The 27,132-nt window shown below is 42.6% G+C and overlaps 1 protein-coding gene across 11 annotated transcripts in view; it reads left to right on the forward strand.

Moving 5' to 3' along the window:
* The window catches only part of ATP11B (ATPase phospholipid transporting 11B (putative)), a 78,102-nt gene extending 52,594 nt beyond the window's left edge, over positions 1 to 25,508 (forward strand). Inside the window, exons 25-32 of one of the 11 annotated variants that reach the window (XM_033150728.1) lie at positions 50 to 188; positions 1,528 to 1,551; positions 3,236 to 3,301; positions 3,852 to 3,955; positions 4,564 to 4,729; positions 10,054 to 10,139; positions 19,180 to 19,313; positions 25,271 to 25,508. In XM_033150728.1, coding sequence (XP_033006619.1) covers positions 50 to 188; positions 1,528 to 1,551; positions 3,236 to 3,301; positions 3,852 to 3,955; positions 4,564 to 4,729; positions 10,054 to 10,139; positions 19,180 to 19,282 — 688 coding nt within the window. In that variant the 3' untranslated portion in view covers positions 19,283 to 19,313; positions 25,271 to 25,508. Of the gene's footprint in view, positions 1 to 49; positions 189 to 1,527; positions 1,552 to 3,235; positions 3,302 to 3,851; positions 3,956 to 4,563; positions 4,730 to 10,053; positions 10,140 to 11,955; positions 11,978 to 14,849; positions 14,929 to 16,260; positions 16,385 to 19,179; positions 19,926 to 23,379; positions 23,559 to 25,270 lie in introns of those variants that run through there. The other 10 variants (XM_033150727.1, XM_033150729.1, XM_033150731.1 and 7 more) reach the window with 10 other exon arrangements.
* Positions 25,509 to 27,132: the final 1,624 nt, after the last annotated feature.

Genomic DNA, 27,132 nt, shown 5'->3' on the forward strand with positions numbered 1-27,132 from the left:
TATTTATTGTAAAGTAGCAGTAAAGGTCTTGTATCCTTTCCCTTTACAGAGACATCAGTAAAAATGCCCACTTGGGCTTTAAGCCTTTCCTTTACTGGACCTTCCTGGGATTTGTCCATGCTTTTGTTTTCTTCTTTGGCTCATATATTCTGATGGGAGAAGACACTTCATTGCTGGGAAATGGCCAGGTAAGGTAGAATGCACACTTACGATAGAGAAATTACAATCACCTGTTTGGTATAACCTGTAACATTTCTGGGAAGTTAATGTTCTGTTGATTGCAAAACCATTGTCAGGCATATTTAAACCATAGGTGTCTTAAACTATTTAAAGATGATTTTCTGTGGAGAAGAAGTAGGCTTTGACCTCTCATGCAGCCAGGGCTAAATCAGCCATTGTTATAAGTGTGCAGAAGCATATGGTCTTTAAACAAGAATAATGTGAGGGTACCTCCATGTGGATAATGCAGAGATCTTGTTCTTGGGCTGCCCAGTTCATAGCAGAGCATAATGGTCTTTGTGTTTATCATGTGGTGGTTACTCCAGTCTCTTATGTCCAGTTGTTTGGAAATGTTAAAAATGCTGTTGGCTTGCCCAACTTGAGGAGCACCATGTCAATGCACTCAGTGCCTTGATAAGGTGGCGAATAACTCAAAATGCTTTTATAGAGTGCTTAACCGTGTTAATTGGGCTGACATATATCCCCTCTAATCCTTACGGGGTGATTGCATTACTCTTTCCTGTATTACAGATTGGATGTAGGCGGGTTGAGAGGTTGGGAATTGCATTAAGGCTACCTGGCTAGTTTATGGGGGAAGTGCTATCAGAACAAGGACTTCTGGGTTTATAACTTAGTCATAACATTCCTTCCATTTAGGAGTGAAGGAGGGTTGTGTCTGCTTTCCTCCTTGTCTGTGCATGCATAGGATCGGGGAGTGGCATTTAGTGTTGGTGTCCCAGAACAGAATTCAGCAACTTGTTTCTGTGGGATTCATGTCATTGCAGCAAAATCACCTATTGCTGGCAGTTGCCAGCAACCTTGGTACCATAGCTAAAATAATTCAGTAGTCCATTCAAGCCTCCAGGCGCTCCTTTTTCGGTTGCTTCCTAGGCCATTCCTAGCCTGCCCACACTGAAAGTGAGACTGAGGGTTTTGATGGTCCACGTCTGCCACAATGAAAATCACTGCCAAGTGATAAGGAGGAGCTTGGCCATGCATCAGCTGTGGCTAAATGCTTATTAGTTATGGGTCATAGTTGCACTGCAAGCAGAGTTTCTTTCCCCTCTCCATGAGATCCTTTTAAGCAACCTTAAATCTGCGGTAGAATGGGACACAGTGGTTTTAACCAAGAATTTTGGCACGGTTGAATCTAAGAGATAATGTTTTTCTGTGAATGTCTCTGCCTCTCTCTCTCTCCTATCTATCTCTCCCCCCCTTTCTGATTCATAGCCTTACTCTGTAGTACTGTACTTCAATTTGATCTTTTAGTTTTCTTTCCCCCTTTTTTCACGCTGTGCATGTCATCAGATATTGAAATCTAACAGGCAAATGGTAAGAGTGTGTTGTAGGAAGAGTGATATGAAAATCAGCAGATACAGTGTCTTTGTATCTGTGGTGAAGAATGCAGCATGTATCCTCCCTGAACACATTCAAAAATAAATGGTGGCAAGAGATTGTCTGTCTGTCTGTGTCTCACTTCAGGTGACAGCAGCACCATGTGATGGATAGACACTTTATGTGTTAGGTGTAATTTTACTCTAGCAGTACTTCTATAGATGAAGAAACCCTTGTACTAAACACAGTATTAAAGGACTGTCTGTGTAAACAGACTGACAGTCTATTTCTTACAATGCTGAGCACAGAGCAGATGAGCATAACTGCTGCCCAAGTGTGGGCTGCTTCTCTTCACCCCCCTCCAAAAAATTGTTGCTGATTTCAGATGTTTACCATCATCTAGTGCTCCTCCATGGAATAGTATCACCATAGCCACAAGCTGTTGGTCAGAAGTGCCTCCTGCTTGCTTGCTAGGGGGAGTCTTTGTGGACAAGTCGTCCATTAAGTGGTTTTTGGGTGGGGGCAGAACACAGACCGCACTTTAAGTGAGCCCAGCAGTGCTCCTGGTTTTCAGTTTTTGGTAGCTGTCAAGAGGGTTTGCTGTACAGTTTTTAGGGAGAAATTGGAAGGGCAAACCAAGAAATGGGGTGTGGGATAAATTCCCTCTTTAGGAGACTATGGTGTCTTGATATTGAGCATCTCAATAAATAGGCCTCAGAGTTGCCATGTGTTCCTGTCTTTAAAGCAGCTATTGTGTTGGGGCTGAAGATGCAACTTCCATGTACTTTGTTTCCTCCAGTGTGTGGCTAAGGGGTGAAGTGAAGATCTCTTCTTCCTCTATAGGTTTCCATTGAATACAATTTAGTAGAATATTCTTTCTTTCCTTGTACATTTCTGGCTAGAGTCTTTCATTGTCTCCATTCTGGTAACCCTCGGAATGACCTGTGAGATGAAATGCATCTTCTCACACTTTCATCTAATCTACACAGCAATATTTTAAGACTTCATTGTCGTTAAGGGTAGCAGTTAAAAATATGTGGTCAGATTCTGATAGTAGAGTCCAGGGAGTACAGTATATCCAGATTCTGACGAAAACAACAACAAGGCTATCAGGTTCAGATTTAAGATGGGAGGATGTGAACGATTACATACTTGGATTGATTGCATTTATTGTAGCAGGAATACAAATACCACAACTGATGGACATGTGCCTGAATTCTCTTAGTTCACACTGTTTCTTTCAGAAAAGTCTGCACAGCCTTGCTTTAAATAGTTGTACAGTTGAACCTTGAAATAAGTGCCCACCATTATTTTTGAGTTTTGCAGGCTCTGGTTTGCAAAATCTAAATGTGATGCTGCACTGAAAGGAAAATATCCCAACCCCAGTAGTTTAAAGGCTACTTGCTTTCCCACTGCTGTAGAATTTTTCAGTAGCTGGGTGTTTACATATAATTGGTGGGGATCTGAATGTTGTAACTCATACTCCTCTTCCCTGTTTTGCTTTGCACTTTCCCCTCTTGCCTTACTAAATAGTTAGCGTTTTGCATTTCTGTGCTTTCAGTAGAATTAGTTTCACCAGTGTAGCTGCATCACTTGTAGCTGCATTCACTGGGAGGGTGGGAGTTAAAGTAACTTTCATCTGCTTTAAACACACAACATCTTGTTCTGTCTCCTTTCACAGATGTTTGGAAACTGGACATTTGGTACTCTGGTCTTCACGATTATGGTTATAACAGTGACAATGAAGGTATAGTAACACAGTTGTGACTTGGCTATGCGTGTTTAATTGTTTTAGATTTCCCTAATGGTTTAGAAAGCGAGGCTTTCACACACCTTCTTTAGCTTTTTCTCGAATGTTCAAGAACAACCAAATCTAGACGTAAACTAGGGCTGAACTGAACTTTTTATCATTTTTCATTTTCACATTGAAAATTTCACCTTTCAGTGAGGCCGAGAAAATAGTTTCAAATACATATTTGGATTTGGGTTGTTTCAAAGGGATTTCCTTGGCTTTGGAGTTCTCAGGCAAACTTTAAAAGAATACACCAGTTGGAAAAATTGTGTATTTCCCAGTGAACCCTAAGAGGAAGTACTGGAAGACTTCTTTAAAGGGAACCTGTTCTGCCACCAGCCTAGGCCAAAAGGTGTCAACTTGGGAACGAATCCCAGCGTTGCTTTTTCCAATAACTGCACAGCCTCATGGTGAACCCACATTAAAGAGTGGGGTTTTATACTAATTAAATGTATTTTCTATTTGGTGATTTTATGCCAACTTTGTTGTGTTCTTTTGCTTTCAGATGGCTTTAGAGACTCATTTCTGGACCTGGATAAACCATTTTGTTACCTGGGGTTCCATTGTGTTTTACTTTGTATTCTCCTTGTTCTATGGGGGAATTATCTGGTAAGTGTGTGTGTGTGTGTGTGTTTGCGTGCCAACAGAAGAGTAAATATCTTGTAGTCTGTGCTGTGTGCAGGGGGCGGGAGGGGGATATTTACTATGAATGCAGTGAAGTGGATTGATGGGAATAACTTAAGTGACAAGTTTTAAAAGGTCAGTGAGCAGAATGCAGGATCACCGTACATATGCATGTGCCCAAGAAACTTGGATTGCTGTTATTGGCTCTTTCAAGTACTCCCCTGAGCAGGCAAGTCACAGCCCCATGGGTCAAAAAATGGTGGGTAGTATTTCAGTGGTAAATCATCTAGATGCTCTAGAACCAAGGAGCATCCCAGGACTTGAGTCAGTGAACACGCATACATACCAGCGGTGTGTTTGATAGACATCCCCAAAATCTGCTCAAAAGACAAAAAAGGAGTGATGTCTGGTACCAGAAATTTTAAGCTACCCCTAGAAAATAGTATAAAATGTGAGTCTTCTGCTACTAGTTCCTTGCTGGGCAGCTGGGGTGGAGGGTGGGGGATTCTGCATGCTTTTCTATTTTAGCCAGTGGTAAAAATTGATTTGTTCTTGTTCATCTGTTTTCCTGTAACTTGTTCTTACTATTCCAGGCCATTTTTGCACACCCAAGACATGTACTTCGTATTTGTCCAGTTGCTTTCCAGCGGCTCTGCTTGGTTTGCCATAATCATCATAGTTGTCACTTGTTTGTTTTTCGATATTGTGAAAAAAGTACTGTACCGACACCTGCAGCCCACAAGTACAGAAAAAGCCCAGGTAACTTGCACCTACATGTGGTTTTTCTAACATTAAAAGAGGAGGCTTTACCAGGGAGACCCTCCGCAAGTCTAATGAACTTTTCTTTGCATATGAAACCTTTCCTGTGGTTCTTGGATGAATTACTGTGATGCTGCTGTGTGTAAAATAGAAATCTCCTTCTACATGGAAGATTGTAAATGGCTTTTTTTGTTAGTCTCTTGACTAGAATGGAAGTGAAAATATGAATATTGCCAGGGATGGAAATTTTCAGTGATAAATATTCTTGCTTAAGGTCTTATGAATTCTTCCAGGTACAGTCAAGGTCACTTTACTTTTAGTGACAAGTGGATCACTGCAACTCCTCACTGATAATGATTTGATAATCCACATGATTACAGCATCAAGAGAACTACTTTCCCCACAATTCTCAGCTTCTCTTGCATGCACAACACCTTGGATCATAGTTCCTGTGCCTGGATCTGCCCCCAGCATTGCCCCCTTGCCTCCAGGACATTGTCCAGAAAAGGCATGTGTACCTGTATGTGATTGTAATTCCTCAAGTAACACCATGACAGAGCTGAGGCAATTATGGATCTGTTTTGGATAAGGCCAGACCCCGAGAAGCCTGAGCTCTAATCTGCAATGGATCTGGGAACATAGGAAAATGTGTAAAATTTGGTTTGTGAACCCAACCCTCTGCATTTGTCAGATCACCACATACTATACCAGGTTTCCTCTTGATCCTTGGCAGCCCAAAGTAACGGCCTCCCACTCTAGTGCTCCTGTCGTTTTGGGGCTGTGTTTCAGTGCTGTTGGTAGCCACAAGTTCATTTTCCATGGATTCCGGCATTTAAGTCATAGTGGGAGATCAGCCATTGCTGACATGGTAGCATGTCTTATAAATGTGCATCCTAAGCATTCATTCTGAGTCTCGGTTCAAGCTCGGGGAACTTCTTGGTTGGAGCCATTTGGGCAACAAATGTGCCCTTTCTATATACACACGCACACATGTGTGCTAATATTGCCCGTTAACTATACAGATCCACTATTCCGCATTCAGCGGATGGCAGCTGAATGCACAGTAGATCCTTCCTTCCCCTTTCCCAGACAAGCAGAGCCAAGTATGAGAAGATGATGTAGAGGCAGCACTTCCTCTGTGTACCGCCAAACAGTAGAAGGTCCTGTATTTTAGTGAGTTACACAAGAGAACTCCTTCCCAGTAGCATCTTGCTCCTTGCGCAGGCAGTAAATCTCCTGCTGTAGTACTTCATGCTTGGCAGTCTCCTTGAGCCCTGCCTGGGCCTCTTACACTCTATTCCTGCTAGACATGGCGCATGGAGAAGCATCATGGTGATTTGTATTAGGGTGAGGCTTGTGAAGGTTGGTCTCCTGCTGGTCTTTTCCCTATCCCTGGTTTTTGTGTGTGTGATTATTTGATAAACAGAACAATCCTCTTCTTACATTCAGGATGCCACAAAGTCTCAAGCTACGCCAGTGGCTATTCAGAATCTGTACTTAACAACTCTCTTCCACAATACAGTCCATTATAAATAATGCCTTCCTGAAGACCGGAGCATGTTGTGGCACAGAATAACATTCTGTCCAATCAGAGTGACTTGTTTATTGCTTTGAATTGTAGGTCTATAAGCCACAGGAAGCCTCCTCCAGCACTTCTCTACTCCAGCAATATCTGCAATTCATTTCTTATTTGTCTTAAAAGTAGGCTCCATATGCAGCTAGCAGGGGGGTAAAAATCATTGGCTTGGATTCCGTAGTGCAGTGTTTCCCAAACTTGGGTCTCCAGCTACATATCCCATCACGCCCAGCTAGCAAGACCAGTAGTCAGGGACAATGGGAATTGTAGTCCCCAAACAGCTGGAGACCCATGTTCAGTAAATACTGCTGTAGGAGCTCCCAGTGTAGGAAAAACAGGGAGACCCCAGTTCACTCTGCAGCTCTCTGCACCATCTTCCATGTTGTTTGTAGGGGAGTCCCCAACCCTCTTGGGGCTGCTTTTCATAGGACACAGGGCTACAGGTGGAAAGAAGAATTGGCAAAAATTGCTTTTCTCCAGCAGGTATTCCCTATGAGCAGAACTCAGTTCACAGGAAGCCTGGATCCAGCCCAGGGTGTGTGAACTCATTGTTTTATGCTTTAGGAATTCAGTTCCATTTAGATGTTTATTTTCCTCAGCTTAAACTTGGTAGGTGGTCCATTAACCACCTGTGATGCTGTACAAGGGGCAGTTGCTAGGAAAGTCCAGTTCTAGGTATTTCTTAAACAAGACTGCCAACACAGCAGCTAATATCTGCATATAATTATCAGTGGTCTTTCAAGACCTTGAATGGTCCTCCAGCAATTTGTGATGTGCAGTTAATAAAATGTGATCAGTATTTTGTGCAGTAATGGAATGTCTCATTTAAGCTGCATCTGAAAACATCAGTCATATTTCCTTCTTGTTTGCATACAGCCTATTGAAATCAATCTCATCCTTCCCAACCATACTGAGTCATGCCTTAAGACATGTTTAAAACACTTATAAATGTGAGTTTAGTTAAGTGCAAGGGATGCAAAATTCATTCCATGCACTTGGATTGTATCCCTAACTACTTTTTCGCAGGCAACCCTCTAATACAAAATACTTTCTCAAGAGGTGAAAATCAAACATGGTCACTTTAGGGGGCAGTACTTCTGTTTCTCCTAGCAGTCTTACGCCTGCCATATTTTATGGCCCTACTTAACTCATCATGCAAGTGACTCATTACATCTCAGTTTTATTGATATTTATTTATTGTTTTTATTGAACTTTATTGTTAAATTTTCTAAACGACCTTTCTACTAAAAGTATCCAACATTGGGGCCAGAATGGACAACAGTGAGCCCCTCGCAGAGGCAACAATCCTGTATTTGGACTGCACCACATTAGACTGGGGTTTACCCCTATACCTAGAAAACTGACACATCAGAGAGAAGACAGCTAGCCTAGAATCCTCCCGTTTGATGTACTAGTCTGAGCCATCATCCATATAAATATCTTACATATCCATCCTGTCGTCTGAATTGGTATAGCCCAGACACAGTTGATAACTCAAGTGACAACTAGTCCTTCATTAGAGAGCAGATTAGAGAATTCTCTGCCAATATTCACACCACTTTATGCATTGCAATTCCTGTTTAAGTTCATCAGTTGTTAAGCTAGATTTTTTTTTTAACCTGACTAAAGCTGGCATTTAAGATGCTATTTTCAGCTCAGAAAAGGAGAAAAATATATTTGGAACTGAGCACTAAACATTTAGCTGTAAAGGAGAATGCAATGAGACCCACATTGTGTCTCTTTTAAAAAAAATAAAACATATGGTTTTCATGTCAGTTTATGTCTAGGGAGTCAAAGTTGAAAGCAGACATCTAGCTGTTCAGAAGTGGCATTAAAGCAGCCGAAGTGAATGTTTACTGTTCAGCTGCTTGTGTGATTTAACTACACAATTAGTCTTGTGCCACAACAAGAATGCTTGAACCACACACCCCCTAATGCTTTTTCTAGTTTGCAGCTTTCATGCTTAAGTAATAAAGCATTAAATGTGTTTAGTGTTGATTTGCTGTGCGTGAGCGATGCCAATAACTGATGAAAATATGAAATAAATAGTAGCTCCATTAATCATAAATGGCTTCAAATCCATCCTCTGTAGAGACAGGTCTCCTCACTTAGTGTGCATTGTTAACATACTAATAGAAACACTCACCAACAATGGCATTTGAAAAAGCCTTAAATTAAAATTATGTGCTCCAGTTCCTCTTAATGAAGATTAGTTCATGGGGAGTCTGCTCTCAGTATATATCCAAGGATGTGCTTTTTCTGTTTCCCGTTTTGTGTCATATTTGTGTGCCTGTAAAATGTTCATTTTTGGCTCAAAGCCACAGCTTCAGTTCACAGCGGCCAAGTTTGCAGAGGTCATTAAACTATGGCTTAGCATGAGCCCACTGGCTCCTTCCCTGGCTTTCTTGACCTCGTAGCTAAGCCATAGTTTGACTTAACATATTTTCCGAACCTAAGATTGTGCTCCTCCTTAATCATGTTCTGTAGCCAAGGTTTGTCCTGTGATTACAAATTAAGGTCAAGGAGATAGAGGGGCCTTATCCATGATCCCTGGTTTGGATGACACACTGAGTCAAACCTTTGCTTTGTTGCCATCCCACACTTGCCGAAAAAACCCAAGGAGGAGCAAAGTGGATTCAAGTTCCTTGCCAGGAGAGAGCGAGCACATTTGTGTGGTCACAGTAAACTGTATTCTGGCTTACCATGATGTGCAAACCAGTCCATGGTTGCTGTGCAACCTCCTCCTCTTGGCTTTTGTACCAGAGCTTATGTAAAACTTTGTCAGAAGAAATGACCCACGGAGGAAATACGCGCACACACACACACACACACACACACACAACTCAAAAGATTAGAATATCACGGAAAGTTTCATTTCTTTTAGTAATTCAACTTTAAAGGTGAAACTAATATATGAGATAGACTCATGACATGCAAAGTGAGAAATGTCAAGCCTTTATTTGTTATAATTGTGACGATTATGGTGTACAGCTGATGAGAACCCCAAATTAACAGTCTCAACTTTGGGGTTTTCATCAGCTGTACGCCATAATCATCACAATTATAACAAACAAAGGCTTGACATATCTCGCTTTGCATGTCATGAGTCTATCTTATATATTAAATTCCAGTAGCTAATGAAAACAATTGCTTATATAAATGGACTTTTCCACGATATTCTAATTTTCCGAGTTTCACCTGTGTGTGTGTGTGTGTGTGTATGTACAAATGATGGGGTATAAGTCAGGTTTTTAGTTTGCCTATCCCTATTTTCCACACCCACCCACATGAAGGGAAGTTGAAAATGGGATGGCAAAGACCAAATGGCATGGATGGTGTTAGAAACTGACCTGCTTGTATTAAATCCCCTATGTGGAGGAACACTGGTTTGCAACAAGTTGAAAAGACAAATGCAGCCAGGGAATCCACGCTGTGCAGGTTGAGCATATGTTGCCCAGAGCTGACACAGCCGCGTGTTAATTCCGTGTGCTAACATAAGCTTTTCCTCTTCCTTTATCAAACCATTACGCACCGTCCATATTGGGCTAGGTGACGCGTGTTAACCATTCGGAAACCAGTGTCCCTGCGCTTGTGTGCTCTGCCTACGAGATTAGTCCCTGCGTTTTGGGGAAAAAAAGATCTTTGACAACAAAGATCCTGTCCTGTGTCTGTCTTTTATATATATATATATAAAGGTGACTGCTTCTCACTGACCTGTGTGTTCCATCCCTTCTTTGTCCACCTGTAGATGTACTCCAGCAGAGTTGCTTTAAGCGAGGAATGCATCGCACTGCAGCCATTGTCCAGGGCTCCGAGTCAGCTGAGCAAAATTAGGTAGAGTAGGAGGAGGAGGAGCTCCTTACCCACTTTTATGCATGCTGAGGGCCAGCTAACCAGCAATGTGAGAGAGAAAGGGGCAAGAGGCATGGGCAGTGGTGTGGACTGAGAGCGCAGTAGCGGCAGCGCACATTCGTGCCTTCCTGCCTCCCCCACAGCCCTTAGCTTCGCTCTGTGTTTGCAGACCCAAACGCAGCATGCATTTTAAAAACACAAAGAGTTCTTATTGGGGAGGGGGCTTGGGGGGATGAGGGAGAGGTTGCAAGCATGACTATCAATGTTCAGAATCCCAAGTCGTCTCCCTGCTCTGCTGTGTAAAATAACAAAAATCTTTCAAGCATGGTCCCAGCGCTTCTGCTTAACTTAACCATCCATGATGTTAACTGCTTTTTGCATGTCAGACAGTTGCAGCTGCAGCAAACATAACTGTTCATTCTTGACTACTTTGACTTCTGCTAATTTGATTTTTTTTAAAAAAAAGCACAAGTGACGGGCAACTTCCTTGTGGTTTGTGTATATATGTGTAAATTTTGTGCAGCTTTATATTGTGTTTTGCACCTGAATGCCCTATGGATGTGTTTACTGTAAGCAAGGGGTTGATGGGACGGTGTTGATTAGACTGAGCGAATGCATTACCAGCCAAAACATACTTGACTTGATCAGCAGGTGATATTCTACAGGGATGGGACTTAAAGAGAGCAAATAAAGGAGAAACTTACACAAAAATGAAGGCCCAGTTTAAAGGCCCGTAGGCCTCCAGCTCTGCTCTTCATCCATGTTATAAGGTGGTGTTTCTTATCCAAGGTTTAAAACTGACATCCTGAATTGCAACTGTAAATTATGAATTCAGACATGCCTACCTTTCCAAGCTTAACATGCCAGGATATGCACAAGCCTTCTGCCCATGTGCTCTGCCCTCATATTGGCGCTTTCCTGCCTTTTGGATGCACTGTGATTCACTTCCTGGATCAATCTGCCAGAGTTCCATGTTGCATCTGAATCGGGGAATCTGAAAACACAGTTGGAAGTTGTTTTTAAGGTCCTGGCCTGTTCTGGCTGTGGTAACTGTAGTTTTTCAGCTCAGACATAATGGGGAGCTATGGTCAATTAAACTTGGAAGTATTCTTTCATGATGGGCAGAAAAAGGGGCAATTCAAGGACAGAGCATGTGCACACAAGGCTCGTGCATATCTTAGTGAAGTAAGTCAATATACATTTCTCCAAACTGGGCTGGTGTGTGACACAGCACAAGAAAAAAAAATGAATTGGTTTTGCAGCGGAGTCAATACAGATGTTTCCTTGGCAGTATGTAAGCAAACACTTTCCATTCCGACCTGTCAAAAAATTGAACTGTCGAGACTTCTTGTCGCTGGCGGGTAGAATGTCATCACAATAAGTACTAATAATGTGTCAGCATTTACTTTGATATTTGGAAGTTCTCATATGATGTCTTAGGTACTCTTGCTCATCACACAGGCTTTTGTGGTTTTCAACCTATCCAAAGCACATTTCCCCCAGTTTGCATAGTTTTAAGCCAATAGCATATCTTAAAGTGAAAATGAAACTTGGCCACTGAAGTACTTATGCTGCTTCTAGCCATGCCATACCATACAAGTGGCTCATTCCATTTATCTTTTTTTTCAAAAGTCATAAGCAGCCTTTCTGCCATGGTGGTGGTGTGGAAGTGTAGTGGGGAAGGTCAGAAAACTGACACAGAACAGTGAAAACACAAATCACCCAAGTGCTTTTGCAGAATGACTTGAGTTTCAGCTTGATTTCTGTCATTTAATAGTAAATATTGATGTTTCCCAAGGCATTAAATCTCAAAGGAAGACCTCTGGTCCATCTGATAAAGGCGTGTCTAGCCCAGCATCCTGTTTCCTATGGGATGCCCACAAGCCAGGATTTACGTGCCATAGCATTCTACCCACTTGCGGTCCCCAGCAGCAGGTATTTAGAACCACACTGCCTCCAACAGTGGTTAGTAGTCACTATGGTTAGTAACCACTGACAGCCTTAATCTCCATTAATATGGTTGACCTATTAAACCTCTTGAAGTTGGTAGTAGTACAGCTTTAGCCAGCAAATTCCATGAACTAGCTCAGGGTTTCCCAGACTTGGGTCCCCAGCTGTTTTTTGGACTACAACTCCCATCATCCCTGACCACTGGTCCTGCTAGCTAGAGATAATGGGATTTGTAGTCCGGCAAAGCTGGAGACCCACATTCAGGAAACCCTGGTTTCAGTGTGTGAAGTGCTTACTTCTGTCTGTCCTGAATCCTTACCCATCCATCTTGAAATAGATGGTCTCAGGTTCTGGCATCATGAGAGAGGGAGAAACCTCTCTGCACCGTCTCCATGCCATGCATAATTTTACATGCCTCTCTTTTGTCGCTCCTCACATTTTTCTCCAAAACATTTTAGCCTTTGCTCATAGGGCACTTGTTCCAACCACTTCATGATTTTGATTTCCCTTTTCTTCAGCTTTCCTGGCAATAATATAATGGGGTACAGCAACCAGAATCATACATGATATTCCAAGTGCCATCAGACCATAAATTTGTATAACGACATTATGATGTTGCCCGTTTTATTTTTGGGTTCTTTCCGTGGAATTTGCACCGTTCTCAGCAACCACACGCAGGGGCAACATTCACATTGAGCTATCAACTATGATCCAAAATCCCTTTCCTAGTCAGTCGCTGGCTGCTACTAAATGTCAGAATCAAAAACCCAATTCCATGGTTGCTGCAATCAATGACCCAGTATCTCTTTTTTGATCAACAACAATAACAAATTCTAATGAATATCTGAAGAAGTGTGCATGCACACGAAAGCTCATACCAAGAACAAACTTAATTGGTCTCTACGTTGCTACTGGAAGGATTTTTTATATTTTTTATTTTGTTTTAAATTCTAATGATGTATTAGCAATAGAAATTAAGAAAACCTGTTTTCCAGACATGAGTAAGTCATTCCGGACATTAGTTTTGCAGACATGAATAAATGGAAACAAAATAGAAAATTCTTTTCAGTAGCACCTTAGAGACCAACTGAGTTTGTTCTTGGTATGAGCTTTCGTGTGCATGTACACTTCTTCAGATACCAAGAACAAACTCAGCTCATACCAAGAACAAACTCAGTTGGTCTCTAAGGTGCTACTGGAAAGAATTTTCTATTTTGTTTCGACTGGCAGACCAACACGGCTACCCACGTGTAACATGAATAAATGGGTCCCTGTATCTCTGTTTATATGCTGCTTTTCTTCTGTTGTCAATAAACCCTCAAGCATTTCTGTACCTTTCCTCAGAATAGCAGCTTTCAGATAACAGAAATATTAAGGATAATGCTGATCTTATACTTTTGAAAGGAGTTAAGACTTCCCAGAAACATTAATTCAGCACCTCATAATTGTGGGTGTTTCCCAGCATGCCTTGCTAAATCTGCAGAAGATAAAAATGGGAGGTCATAAGCTAAATACTTTAATGCAGGCTTCCTCAACCTCGGCCCTCCAGATGTTTTGGGACTACAATTCCCATCATCCCTGACCACTGGTTCTGCTAGCTAGGGATCAAGGGAGTTGTAGGCCAAAAACATCTGGAGGGCCGAGGTTGAGGAAGCCTGCTTTAACTGTTCTTCAGGCTTACTGATAAATGACCCCTCCCAGCTAAAATGTTAATTACCATTTACCAGGAAGGCCAAAAAGGACTCCACATGGCACAGTAGCTTCATTGGTAAATGTATTGCGCCTAAGACATGTGGTTTGGCTATTATGTTAACCTTCCACTGCTGGAAGAGTTGATATGCTAAAATCTCAATTGGACCAGTGTAGTGTTTAAGGTCATATCACTTCTTCCTTGCCTGGAGGTGCAGGAATGAGCATGCCACCATATTACAGAGCCCACAGAAGCATAAAGCCTTGAGCTCAATTGCTTTCTATCTTTAAAGCTTGCAAACAAATTTGTAAAGAAGGATACGGATCACTTTAATGGATAAATGTCTAATAGCCTGTAGTTCCACTGAGCTTACAGGACCAAGGCTGCACACATGAGAGTAAATACCATTGAACTTGGTGGCATTTACTTCTGAGGATCAGGCTGCAAGCCCCCTCAAATTTAAAGCTATTCTGCATAATTCCCTGTTTCCAGGAGAAAGTTGTGTTCCAGAACCTGGGCCACTGGCCAGAGTGCCTTCACAAAAGGCGCTCAGAAATCTGAAGTTCTAATTTTGAAGCTTGCAAAAACTGCAGTTAAAAATGAATTGCTAGTTAACATGGAAAGCTGACTTGGGACTATACTACTTTAAAAAGCCCTTGGAGGTTTTCATTGATCAAGTAGTATGTGAATCTTGTCAAATGAAAAATAAATACCAATTATCAAAGCCTGTTGCAAATCAGTACTGTACTGCAAAAACAATGAGCATAGTAATTACTTTTAGATTTGTTTGGATCAGTGTTTCCCAAACTTGGGTCTTCAGCTGTTTTTGCACTAACTCCCACCATCTCTAGCTAGCAAGACCCAAGGGTCAGGGATGATGGGAACTGTAGTCCGAAAACAGCTGGAGACACAAGTTTGGGAAACCCTGGTTTAGATCTCATGCTTTTTGCTTTTACCAATATAAAATAATTATTGTGCAACTTCTTGCTGCCATCAGAGCATCCAGATCTAATCTTGGACAGTATCTCATGTAAATGACATTATTTCCCCAGGAATGAATCCCTCATTGCTCATTCTGAAGTTGTGAAGTAAATCAGGCAGCAACCAGGAGCATGTTGACCCAAAGCAATAGTAAGGTGGTTTAAATATGCTTTTAGTAAAAGTTAAAACAGTCGGTAGAATAGTGCCATTAGATACTGTATATGAAGTATATTGAAAAGGGATGCTGAAACAGCTTTTAGGAATTAACTCCTTTCTAACAGATGCACATGCAAAACAGCAGACCAGTGGTCCCCTTATTTTGTTTTAAAGCCCTAATTTGTTTATGTACGTCATGAATTGGATTTCTTGCATTGTATTTACAAGATATAAAAATCCATCCCCGCCCATTTCATCTTTTCTCAACGAAGCTTACTTGCATTACTGAAAAGCAACTGTAATGCTCAGGTCCGTATTTACCCTGCAAGGAAGAGCATATTCTGTGAAATCACAACTAAGGCAGGGGGTGGGTCCAAGAGCGTTCTGGCAACTTGACCATAAGTCATTGCAAGCTGCTGTAGAGAGAGAGAAAAGAGAGAAAGTAGCCACTCCCTCTGTGGTCATCAGAGATACCTTGGCAAACCAAGAGAACTCCTGGAATTTTTCATTCTGTTCTCAGAGCAAGTTGTAGGAGCAGGGGGGAAAGGTTGGTGGTATTACAATTATTATTAATTGCATTTATATCCCGCATTTTCCTCCAAAGTGCTCAAGATGGGAAACATTGTTCTTCCCCTCCTCACTTAATCCCTACAACTTTGTGAGGTACCGTAGATTGGGCTGAGAAGCAGTGACTGGCCCAAGGTCACCCAGTGAGAGCTTCATGGATGACGGGAGATTGAAACCTGGTCTCCCAAGTCGTTGTCTTGACACTAATCACAGGCTTGAGTTTCTACATCTTTTTGTCTTAAATTAGCCACTGTCCCTGGGTCTAGTTCAGCTAGCAGGGCGTGCTGCTTAAGCCATTAGCCTTTGATGCATCTCCCCCCACAATTTATACAGCCACCAGCTGTGGAAACTGTAAGAACAGCCATGCTCAAGTGCCAGTATGCTTCTCTTGGGTCCAACAAAGCACACGTCTGTAGCCTTTTTCATGGTACTCACTATTGTGCAAGGTGCTGTACAGAACACGGGGTGGCACTCAAGACCCCCCTGGTTTGCAGGTAACGTCCCCCAGTGGACTATGCTGCGTTGCTCAAGCATAGAACCAAACCACTTATGACAGATTCCTGATTAAACATTTGCAACTTCTCTGTTAATTTTTGTTTTCTGTTCACTGGCATTTCAGCTTGTGGGTAAGCAAATTGCGTACACTAGCATCGAGCGTTGCCCCGAGCACCTCGTTTACTTGAGTGTAACGGCTGTCTTTATTTCTGCAGAATGGCTGGGTGCTTTATAAGGTCTATTGCTTTTTGTGTCCTTTTTTAGATGGAAGAAGAAAGGGGTTCATTCACCTCAGCATGTGATTTTACTGAAGGCAGGCACAGAGGGGAGGACAGCAGGCAACTGCTAACAGATGTTCTTAGGCAGCGAGAGTGACCGTGTGCCCTAGGTAGTACCCGAGTTCTATATCCTAATAATCTAGCTCATCATGAATCAATTCATCTGTGGTGCCCTATGCCCTGCACTTTTCATCATGAAGCACTTTTGACATCTCGGAATGCCTCTGGTTTTGTGTTTTTCCTAACAAACTCGATCACTAATATTGTCACATTGATTTAATTTGGTTTCTTGATTCCATTAAGAACTAATGGGGAGGGGAGGACGTGCTGCATTGCAGTCTGAAGGTTTTTTTAAAAAAGCGTTTTAAGACCACTGATTATATTTAAAGTTGGGATGGCTAGTCTTGTGGCCTTCTGGGTGTTTTTGAACTCCAAGTCCCATCAGCCCCAAGTAATATGGTCAGTGCTCAGGAATGATGGGAATGCCACATGTTGGTTATCCTCCTCTGAAATGTAGCAGATTTCAGCTAGTTCCTTTTATTTTTGTAGCCTGTAGTCTGGTTTGCTCCAGGGTGTCCATAGAATTTTTTTTTCCTTCTGAGGTAAGACTTCCTGGGCAGGACCCAAAGAGATCTGTCTGTAGGAGGGCCCATTAGTTTTCTCTTCTGCTTGTAGTCTCTTGGACATCTCCAAGCACCGCTGGAGGGTTGGAGACCCACCAGAGAGGTGGGGTAGGGTGGGATGGGTGGGTATGTGGAAGGAACAGGTGGAGAGAGACCTGAAGTGTCCAAGGCAGGGGTCAGCAACCCTTTTCAGCCGTGGGCCGGTCCACTGTCCCTCAGACCATGTGGTGGGCCGGACTATATTTGGGGTGGGGGTGGGGGGAAATGAACAAATTCCTGTGCCCCACAAATAACCCAGAGATGCATTTTAAATAAAAACACACATTCTACTCATGTAAAAACACCGGCAGGCCCCACAAACAACCCAGAGATGCATTTTAAACAAAAGGACACATTCTACTCATGTAAAAACATGCTGATTCCCAGTCCATCCACGGGCTGGATTGAGAAGGCGATTGGGCCGCATCCGGCCCACGGGCCTTAGGTTGCCTACTCCTGGTCCAGGGGCACTGTTCTCAAATGTAATAAAATCTGTCCTGGTAGGTAGAAGTTGGGAGAAAATTGGTTATATTTCAGCAGGACTGTGGTAATATAGGAGTGAAAGGAAGAAAGAGGAGAGAAGGGCATTAAGCTGTCTAATAGTAGTAGTAGTAGTAGTAGTAGTAGTAGTAGCAATAATAATATTTATAACCCGCCCATCTGGCTGGGCTTCCCCAGCCACTCTGGGCGGCTCCCAAAAGAACATTTAAAACATGATAAAATGTCAAACATTCAAAACTTCCCTAAACAGGGCTGCCTTTAGATGTCTTCTAAAAGTCAGGTAGTTGTTTATATCCTTGACATCTGATGGGAGGGCGTTCCACAGGGTGGGTGCCACTACCAAGGAGGCCCTCTGCCTGGTTCCCTGTAACCTCACTTCTCTCAGGGAGGGAGCCGCCAGAAGGCCCTCGGAGCTAAACGATGGGGGTGGAGATGCTCCTTCAGGTATACTGGGCTGAGGCCGTTTAAGGCAGGGGTGTGCAGACTTTAGGCTTATGAGTCTTACAGTAGAAAATGGCTGTTTTAAGTGCCAGAGATAAGCTTCAATGCAATTGACAATTGCAGCATTTGTGAGATTTCTAAAATGTGGTTTTGAAGTTGTACAAAAAGTTGTGACACTTCTGACATGGGTTTCAGCTAAGATGTTCAAGCGTGTATGTAATTGTTGCTTTTCCCCTCACTAACAATTTGGGTTTTTTTTGGGGGGGGAATCCTCAGTGCCCTTTTTCTGCTAGCCAGTTTCATACTAACTAATAAGACAAGCCTACTTTTTTTTGTTCATTTCAGCTTGAATGCCCCGCTGCTTGTTTACCCTTTGTGCTATTGGTTGTTGTTAATGCTACTACTTTAAACGTGGTTTTTTTCCTCCTTTGCCCAGCTCTGTCTCCCCAAACTCCCTAATTCAAGTGGAAATAATTTTATTCATTGGTATTTGTACCACACACTTCCTCCAAGGAGTTCCAATCACCTACCTTCTCAGGTTTAGCCCCTTGACGCCACGTAAGAAAACAGATGTCCCTTGGTTTGCTTCTCGATAAAAATAAGGCCTGCTGTCACGGTAGCAGCAGCAGCAGCAGCTGTTGGCAGGATGTCAGGCATATGCCAATTCGAAATGGTTTCCTCGTCGTTTCCTTTTTCAAATTTCTCTCCATTTACGCAACCACAGCAGTGATTCCCACTTGTTGAGTTCAAACCCAGCAGGTCAACGAGACTTCGTCAGTAGGTTGCCGAGTCAAAGCTGCTTTTGACCTTGTGGGCACTGCTGGATAGTGGGGAAAGCCACAACGGGGGCAAATGTATGGTCCGGGTTAGGCCAATGAGACCTAAAGAGAAAGCAGAAATAGCTAGTGGGGCACCATGGGTCAGGGACGAGGGGTGGGTATCCTGGGTCCCAGACCGCCTAGCTAATGTTGTTGTTTTGGCTTCCCATTTTGGATCCATTGCAAAGGAAAGTGCTCTCATTAATCACAAGGTGTCCAGGTTTTAAATGGTGCCCCATCACTGCTGCATTACACTGAACTGCCCAACGTAAGTTTACAGGATCTGCAAGAAGGTTGCATGTAGGCTAGCTCGTACGTGTTGCGTTCACGCTCCTAAGATTTGTGTTGCTTCCCCTCCCCCTTTTCTCTAAAGAGATTTATGACCTGTAATAGCAAAGAAAGGGGAAAAAAAGAAAAGGAATCTGATACGCTGATCTCCCATTTGTCTTCCCTACCTGCCCACCCCCCACCCCACCCCCTCAGCTTACTGAGACAAGTGCAGGTATCAACTGCTTGGACTCCATGTGCTGCTTCTCAGATGGAGAAACAGCATGTGCGCCTCTTAGAAGAATGCTGGAGCGAATGATGGGGAGCTGCAGCCCGACGCGAATCAACAGGTGTGGAATTTCTCTCAATTGCCTTTGCTGCCGACGGTTCTCTTATAAACTGGAGCACGACGAGCCGGCAGCTGTAGATGTCTAGTGAAAGGCAGGAGGAGGCGCTCCTCGCAGGGCCCAGCCCCCTTTTTAATTTTTGGATCTCAAAAGATCAGTGTTTCTGCTTCTCCTGGAAGCCCTTTCAGTGGAGCGCAAGAAAGGAAGCTGCCTTTGTATTTGTATTTTGTTCCGAAAACTTGCTGAATTTTTCCCGCAACGTCGTCCGATCCAGCAGCTGCAGTGTGCCTAGAGTGGCTTTGACATACGCATGAAGCTGCACATGAGCCGGGGTTCCCCTGCTCTCTGCAATACCAACAAGTGATACGAGTGCATTTGCCAGTGAGCAGAAGAGAGTAGCTTCTGCTCATGCCAAGCTTTGTGTGTGTGCCGCAGTCCAAAAAAAAAAAAGCTCCGTTTTTTGCTTCTCCTTTTCTTGTGTGCATATATCAGTATGATTTCCCCCCTCCTCTCTTGCCTTGTATTTCCTTTTCCTCAAAATCTGATCACTGTCCTGATTTATTCCCCTGATTTAGCTCTTCCTTGTGTTCGCAAATTAGAAAACGGTTTGTGCAATCCCTTGTTTGTTCAGTGTTTGTCTGCTCACTAGTCATATATTCCAGTGTCTGATTCTAGTTATACAAAGGTTGGATTTTCTCCCCTGAAATATAACTCCCTCTGCAAATGTAAAAGGAACGCTTTGGGGAGGGTGTTATTTTATTTTGGGGCTTTTATTTGTTCACTGGCAGTTTTTTTTTTTTTTTTTTTTTAAAACGTTTTTGGAACAATATGGAACAGGAGTTTTATATACTTATAATTGAACAGCAAAACTTGACAGAGCTAAAGCAGCTCAATATAACAGTTTTTAATTTTTCAGGACTTTTCTACTTCTACCTGCAATACATGCCATTCATAAATCAGTGCTAAATGTTCCTTCAGTTGTAGATACCTATTTTTTATAATTTAAAAAAGCAGTATATCCAGTAGAGCCCATATAAATATCCTTGATGAGCACGGTTATGTTTGGAACCGTTTTAGAACAGCAAATTTTAGAATCTGCAGAATTTGTCTGCAACTTCATCCTTCGGCTGAAACTAGGGTAGCTGGGAGGAAACAGCACAACAAAAACACAGAGAGATATTTGTGGGGTAGAAAATCACCTGTTGCAGCTGAATTTCTCCTAACACCTCCGAACGATAACATGTTCTGTAAAATCATAGCCACTTCACTCCCTCTCTGGCCCTGTGGCCACCATACTACTCGGACCTAAACCATGGATAGACTTAGAGTTGCCTGCAAATCTGGCTCGCCACGAGCGACTACTCAAAGGAAAAAAATTGGTTGCAGCTCCTGATTTGCTGGAAGTGAGACAAACTATGAGCACAGATTCTCATGCAAGGCAAGAGTGTGCAGCTGTGGTTTAGCTCTGAGTAGCAGCAGCAGCAAGACTGGGGGTGGAGCAAAGCTTTCTCATTCTTCCTAAGCGATCGTTGGGTTTAGTGTTATTTGCAAACCAGGCCAGTGTCACAAAGGTTCTGCCTATGCATGGTTCTCACAAAAGGTAGGTATAATCTGCTTCATGTTCAACTTTGGCTTACAATTCTGATCATTTTTGCTTTTGTTTCTGCATCATCTATAAGTGTATGGCCAGCATGGTGTGACTAAAGTCTCCTATTTGACAGAATAGTACCCTCTCGAACTTGCCATGCATCTTAAAAAGCAATCCGAGAACATGACTTGGCACCATCCCAGCGCAGCATCCCACCCCGCAGCATTTTCTGTTTTGGTTTGAAATTCTGCTGAAATAATTTGGTTTCCCTTTAGATCATCACTTGAAAGAGACTTAATAACTTTCCTGTCCCAGTTTTACTTTGTACAGTCATACCTCTGGTTGTGAACTGGATCCGTTCCGGAGCCCTGTTCACAACGTGAGCAGTGCGCAACCTGCGCGATACCATTCTGCGCTTCTGCATATGCGCGAACCACCAAACCCAGAAGTAACCCGTTCCGGTACTTCCGGGTTTGGCACGTTCGTAACCCGTGACAAACGCAACACGCAGCGTTTGTATCCAGAGGTATGACTGTAATTGCACAGCACTTTTCCTCAGACAGTTTGGAATTGTAGCTCGTCTCTTCGCCAAGACTATACTGCAGCAATTGTAGAGTAAAAGTTGATTCCCTAAAATCATGGATTTAGAGCAGTTGTACTCTAGACACGGAGTAGATGTTGCCCAAATCACTGTGATCTGAGACAGACAGCACAGTATCAGTCCTTCAGTATTTCTTCGCTGAATCTATCAGAGCACTGAGATGTGCACCCAGAATAGACTCTTGGGCACCTGGAGTCCTCATTCACTTTCATGAAAGGCTGCAGAGCATGTATTCAGGTCAGTTGGTGCACTGGGAATGAATGGGGAACCTGTTCTTAGCAGGGAGCCCCTAGTGTCTGTCCTGAGTCATTGGGCCAGGGTGAAATAAGTAAGCTTCATGACAGTAGACTCGGCTTGTACTGATAACACTCTGGGTGTGAGCTGAGAACTTTCTAGTTATCTGTCCCAGGACTGACTATCTGTTGTCAAACGAAGCACACATATTCAGGCTCTGTTTTCCATATGATTGGTAGTATAGGTAGAACGTCTGTTTCAGCCATTTCAGCTATCCACTTCCAATATTGCGATTTTTCCACATGGCCAACAGGTCCATTATCCATCAAGTCTCTTGACTTACCCATGCTGACAATTTACCTGGTTTATTGGCTCAGAGACATTGTGTGACACCCATCTTTACCAGCACTGAATATTCTGTCAAATAAGAGGATTGGAATGTGAAATCAGTACCTGGTGACATTCTGAATGGGAATGCTTTTGTTTCATCTAATGGTGTTAAATGCTTGGAGTGAAGGGGAAATGGGTACAGCACTTGAAATCCTCTTTTAATGCTTTAAAATTAAAATATGATTTCTATTCTGAGCTTTCATTGATTTTTCAAAACAAGAATTTGTGCATGACTTTTCTAAGTTGCCAAAATATGTTGCTCGTCTGTCTTCCATCAATCAAACTGTTCGTCATTGCATTAAGTCACTCAAGTGTTAATACCGGATCGTGTGGTTTTATTAACGATACATGTTCATAGCTACTTCCTCAAGATATTTCAATAGCTGGGATGGAGATGTGTGTTTCCATTATTCTTTATTTTTGTTTTTTTGTTCCAAATGTGTTTTTTTTTTTTACCTGTGCTCATTTACACCCTTCTCCCAAAATACATGTGGCACAATTGCATGCCACTAATATGCATCTTTAACCACAGAACACAAAGGTTTTGCGCTCGTTCGATTGAGAGGAAAATATTCCACAATGACTAGACGATCCTGCTCTTCACTGCATGCCACGGGTGACTAACCTATGGCCCCTTCCATATGTTGACTTGCAATTCTCTTTGGCCCCATCGAGTGTGGCCAATTGTCAGGAATGGTGGATATTCTTCTGGGGGGCCATAGGTTAGCCACCTCTAGTGCATGATAAGCAGCAATTCCCCTGTATAAAATCCTGAGAATCCTCCATGGGAGTTGGGTCCCGAATCATGGCCACTACATGAAAACAAGCCCCATATGTATAAAGGGGCCTTGATTACATAATTATGAGCTAGTGATGGGGGTGCTTCTAACATGAAGCTATTTCCCATTTTTCTTCTGCATTCTGGGAATGTTCTGCATCTCTGTTGATCACATCCAAAATGTTACAAAGCACAGATTTGAAATCCGGGGCCCTTCCAGATATTGCCCATGATCATCCCTGGTCACTGGCCGTGCTGGCTGGAGCTCATGGGAGTTGGAGTCCAGCAACTTCTGGAAGGGCTCAGGTTCCCCATCCCTGCTTTTAAACTATTCACATCAGAGGGGGGAAACATGGACCCTTGGCTCACTTCCTTTTGCTTTTATTTTTTTAATCCGTTTAAAATCCCCCTCCCCACTTTTTCCAAACAGAAATTCACATTTCCAGTCAGCAAAACTTCTTTCTTATTGTTACTTTAGATCATGGAGCTCTACGGAACCCTTCTATACCAACGACCGAAGCATCTTGACGTTGTCCACAATGGACTCAATCATATGTTGAAACTTTTCTCAGTGTCTTGTGGAAATCCATAGGTTTGCTAGCTTACAAACAGATTCAGTAGCATACCACTGGTTTCGCAAATCTGCTACCCACCCCCATTTTTTAAAAAAGAAAAATATTTTTGTCCTGGAGTGTCTTTTGTTGTTGTTCAGTCATGTCCGACTCTTCGTGACCCCATGGACCAGAGCACGCCAGGCACCCCTATCCTCCACTGCCTCCCACAGTCTCTTATTTCCCCCCAAATTGTTGCAGAAGATTTAAGGAGATTTTCCTCTGGGTTCTGTGCCAAACAGCCTGGGTGGAATAGTTTGTATTTCATTTGAATGTCGCTGGAAGGCAATTATGGGTTGTTCTACTATAAGAATATTGATTTTGAAGGTTCCAGCTTATCATTTGTAACGAACCATGTTGAAAATGCCATTTAATTGAGCCGCAACCTATTGGCATTCTTCAAATGGATACTCTTTGTTTTCCATGATCGAGTCAATCAACAATATGTTGGAATCACTTTAAAAAGAAAGTCGTGGTTTGATTTGCTCTCCAGAGATCCGTACTCTTAAGAAGATAATCAAGATTGGACATTGCTGGCACTATTAATGTGGTAGCTCCATCATCCACAAATTTGAGAACTCAATATTTATCATACCCTTGTTAAGACTACCTGGAAGTTTTGAACATGGAAAATCACAGCAAAGTGTTGCTGAATGAATAATAGTTTTGTTCCCCAGGCATGCATGATCAGGGGGCTGCTTTTTGTACACATTTTTCCCCCTCCATATATTTATTTAGTAATATTATCCTCTTAATACGAGAGCACTTTTAAGCAGTTCATTATTCAGTTTTTGCAGGGACTGCAGACTTAGTGACAGCCCTTTTATGAATCCCATATCACCCCTGTGCAGGAGTTCACATTTCAAAATGCAACCCCCGTGCAAATTGCTCGCATGTCCACTGCAGTTTCCTTTTTGACCTGTTAAAAACAATGTGTAAAATGAGGCCATTGTGTTTCGATTCCGTATCGGGGCTCAACCGCATTGAGTGCAATGAGCTCTTGACACCCATCATCTTTTGCCAGGCACCAGTGGGGTTGCTGTTCTCACCAGCCATGTGCCCCTATAATGTCCACTTTGGAATTCCCATTTCTTTTCCCACCACGCTGTTTTTGAGGCGGCCTTAACTAGCTGCGTCGGTGGCTGCTTTCAAAAATGCGGCAAGCCTCGAAGAACCCCGTTCTGTGTTTGGATCTCATTGCGTTGACCTCTGGGTTGGGCTCTCTGCTTGCAGTCTGTGTCACTTTTAGGAATGGCTGCAGGTGTTGTGTTTTTTGCCACAAGTTCATGTTTTCCTTAGAAGGGGGAAATATATGCCAGCAGCACTCTGACACGGCTCTCGTGCATTTCAATTTAGATACGCAAAGGAAGGAAGGCGTTCCCGGTGGATGACATCCCTTGTGATCAGATAGCTACTGTTTGCATAAGTGATTTTGTCTCCATTTTTTCCTCCTTATTCAATCCATTTTGTCAGTGACATAAACCACTAATTCATCCATGCTGTTGCCCTCCTGGTTTTTCATTTCATCCTTTCATTTCATCTTTTCAGGCAAAGGGTTAGAAAAGGCATCGGGCTTGACAAATAATTCAGCTCCAAGCATTTATTGAAGTGTATAACTTAAGTTACTTTTTTTTTTAAGTGTTTGAAGAGTTAGATTTTTAAATATTTTTGTCCACAGTTGCGCAATTTGAAGAGTGATTGACTTAATTTTTTCAAAACTTCCCATTTCTCCCCCCCCCTCTCCCCTCCCCTCCTCAGTGTATGTAAGGGCGCAGAAGAAGCATGTATTTAAACAAATTCAGGAAGAGTATAAGAGTCCATCTGTCCAAGCCCAGGTATAATTTTCTATCTAAGGGAAAAAAGCAAAGTCAGAGAAGATTTATTTCATTGTACCATTTGTTTTGTGCATGATAAACAGGACCTGGGGTGAATGGAAGCAGAGCTAATATATTTTGTATTGGACCACAGATGCTTTTATAATTTTATCTTTTTTAAATATATATATATGTTTGTGCATTTTGGTTTCTTGGTCTGATTAGTTCTAGGTTCAGCCATAGGCAGAACAAAATGAATCGAGTGTGAAATTCATGAATTATAACATATTTGTACCTGTCAAGACCAGCCAGGAAAAGTAGAGTGGGCCCATTTCCCAATTTTACTGTTTTTAGGTAAGGGGTAGGTAAGTTCTGTTAAGTCTCTCTAGTTCACGGAATACACACAAGGAAACCTAGTGTCAAATTAGCATTGCGTATTGCTGATCCCCTGGAAGAATCTGAACTGCAAAATCCCAGTTCAGCAGTCAAATGTTCATACAAGATTCCCAGTCCAAAACCCTGCGAAGAGGCATGATGTACGAACAGGGCCATCTTCATTCATATCACTGTGGAAGCCTTCACCAAGGTAGGAACTCGAGCAAGGAGCTGTCTTCAAAAACATTGGCAATGGAGAACCGCATCTGCATCAAACCCTTGACTTTGCTCCTTAGGATTGCTAGATGGGGCTTCTGGAGGTACTCAAATGACTCAGAAAGCCATCTCTCTTACACAGTTTGATATCGTGCATATAACCTCATGCTGTCTGGCACAGTCCTGCCCAGAAGAAACCAACATGGATTGTCCTCTACCTTACACTTAAATCTTGCCAGGCAGCTCTGTGCGTTGCTTCAAGTTGGCCAAGTCCGTTCTTTCTTGCAACCCCAGTCAGCACATGGCCAGGTTTGTGGCATCCCCAATCATAGCGGGGTGTGCCTTTTCTAAATGCCACACTTTGATTGTAGAGCATGATCCCTGCTCTCCACTTTTGTGTTGGTGTGGGAGTGGTTCCGGGAAGGGTTTTGCAGCTGTCTTTTTGCAACTTGCATCTGTTGTATTTTGGCATTGCTGACAAGCTTTCTGCTGCTGCCCCAAATGTTACCCTCAAGAGATCCAGCAGAAAATATTTGGATGTAACTGTCTCAAAAGGGACAGAATAGAATCCTCCTCGCACAGTAACCTTTGACAATTGGGCCTTGTTTATCATGAGAACAGGCGTAAGGAACGTCCAGCTCCCACCAGCCTTATACAAAATGGCCAGTGGTCTGGGATGATGGTGGGGCAGGCCATGAGTTCTTCACCCATGGCTTGGAGAGTACAATGTGTGCAGTTCAGAGGAGACTTAAATGCCCAAGGAAATCAGCAGGTGTTTAGGCCCCCTTGTTTAGAATCAGTTCAGACTTTACAGATTTTTCCACAAAAGGGGACTTGGCCATCCTCAGATGTGCAGCTGCTTGGAGAAAGAAACTCAGCCACTCTGTTTACACTAAATGACAACAGACAGGAAATAAGCATGCATACATGCTTATTTATATAAATAAGCATGTATTTTATTGTTTGGTGGAAGCCGCCCAGAGTGGCTGGGGAGACCCAGCCAGATGGGCGGGGTACAAATATTATTATTATTATTATTATTATTATTATTATTATTATTATTATTATTATTATTATTATTATTATTATACAGGGACTCAGCAGGTCAGGCATCTCCTACATGCAGCTCTATTTTTGGGGTATCTACAGAGCCCCAAGGATACTACTTAATTTATTTCCAAATACTATGGAGTTTTCTCTACTTAAAACATGTTA

The sequence above is a fragment of the Lacerta agilis genome, chromosome 5, assembly GCF_009819535.1.
Source record: "Lacerta agilis isolate rLacAgi1 chromosome 5, rLacAgi1.pri, whole genome shotgun sequence".
In the NCBI taxonomy this organism is placed as follows: Eukaryota; Metazoa; Chordata; class Lepidosauria; order Squamata; family Lacertidae; genus Lacerta; species Lacerta agilis.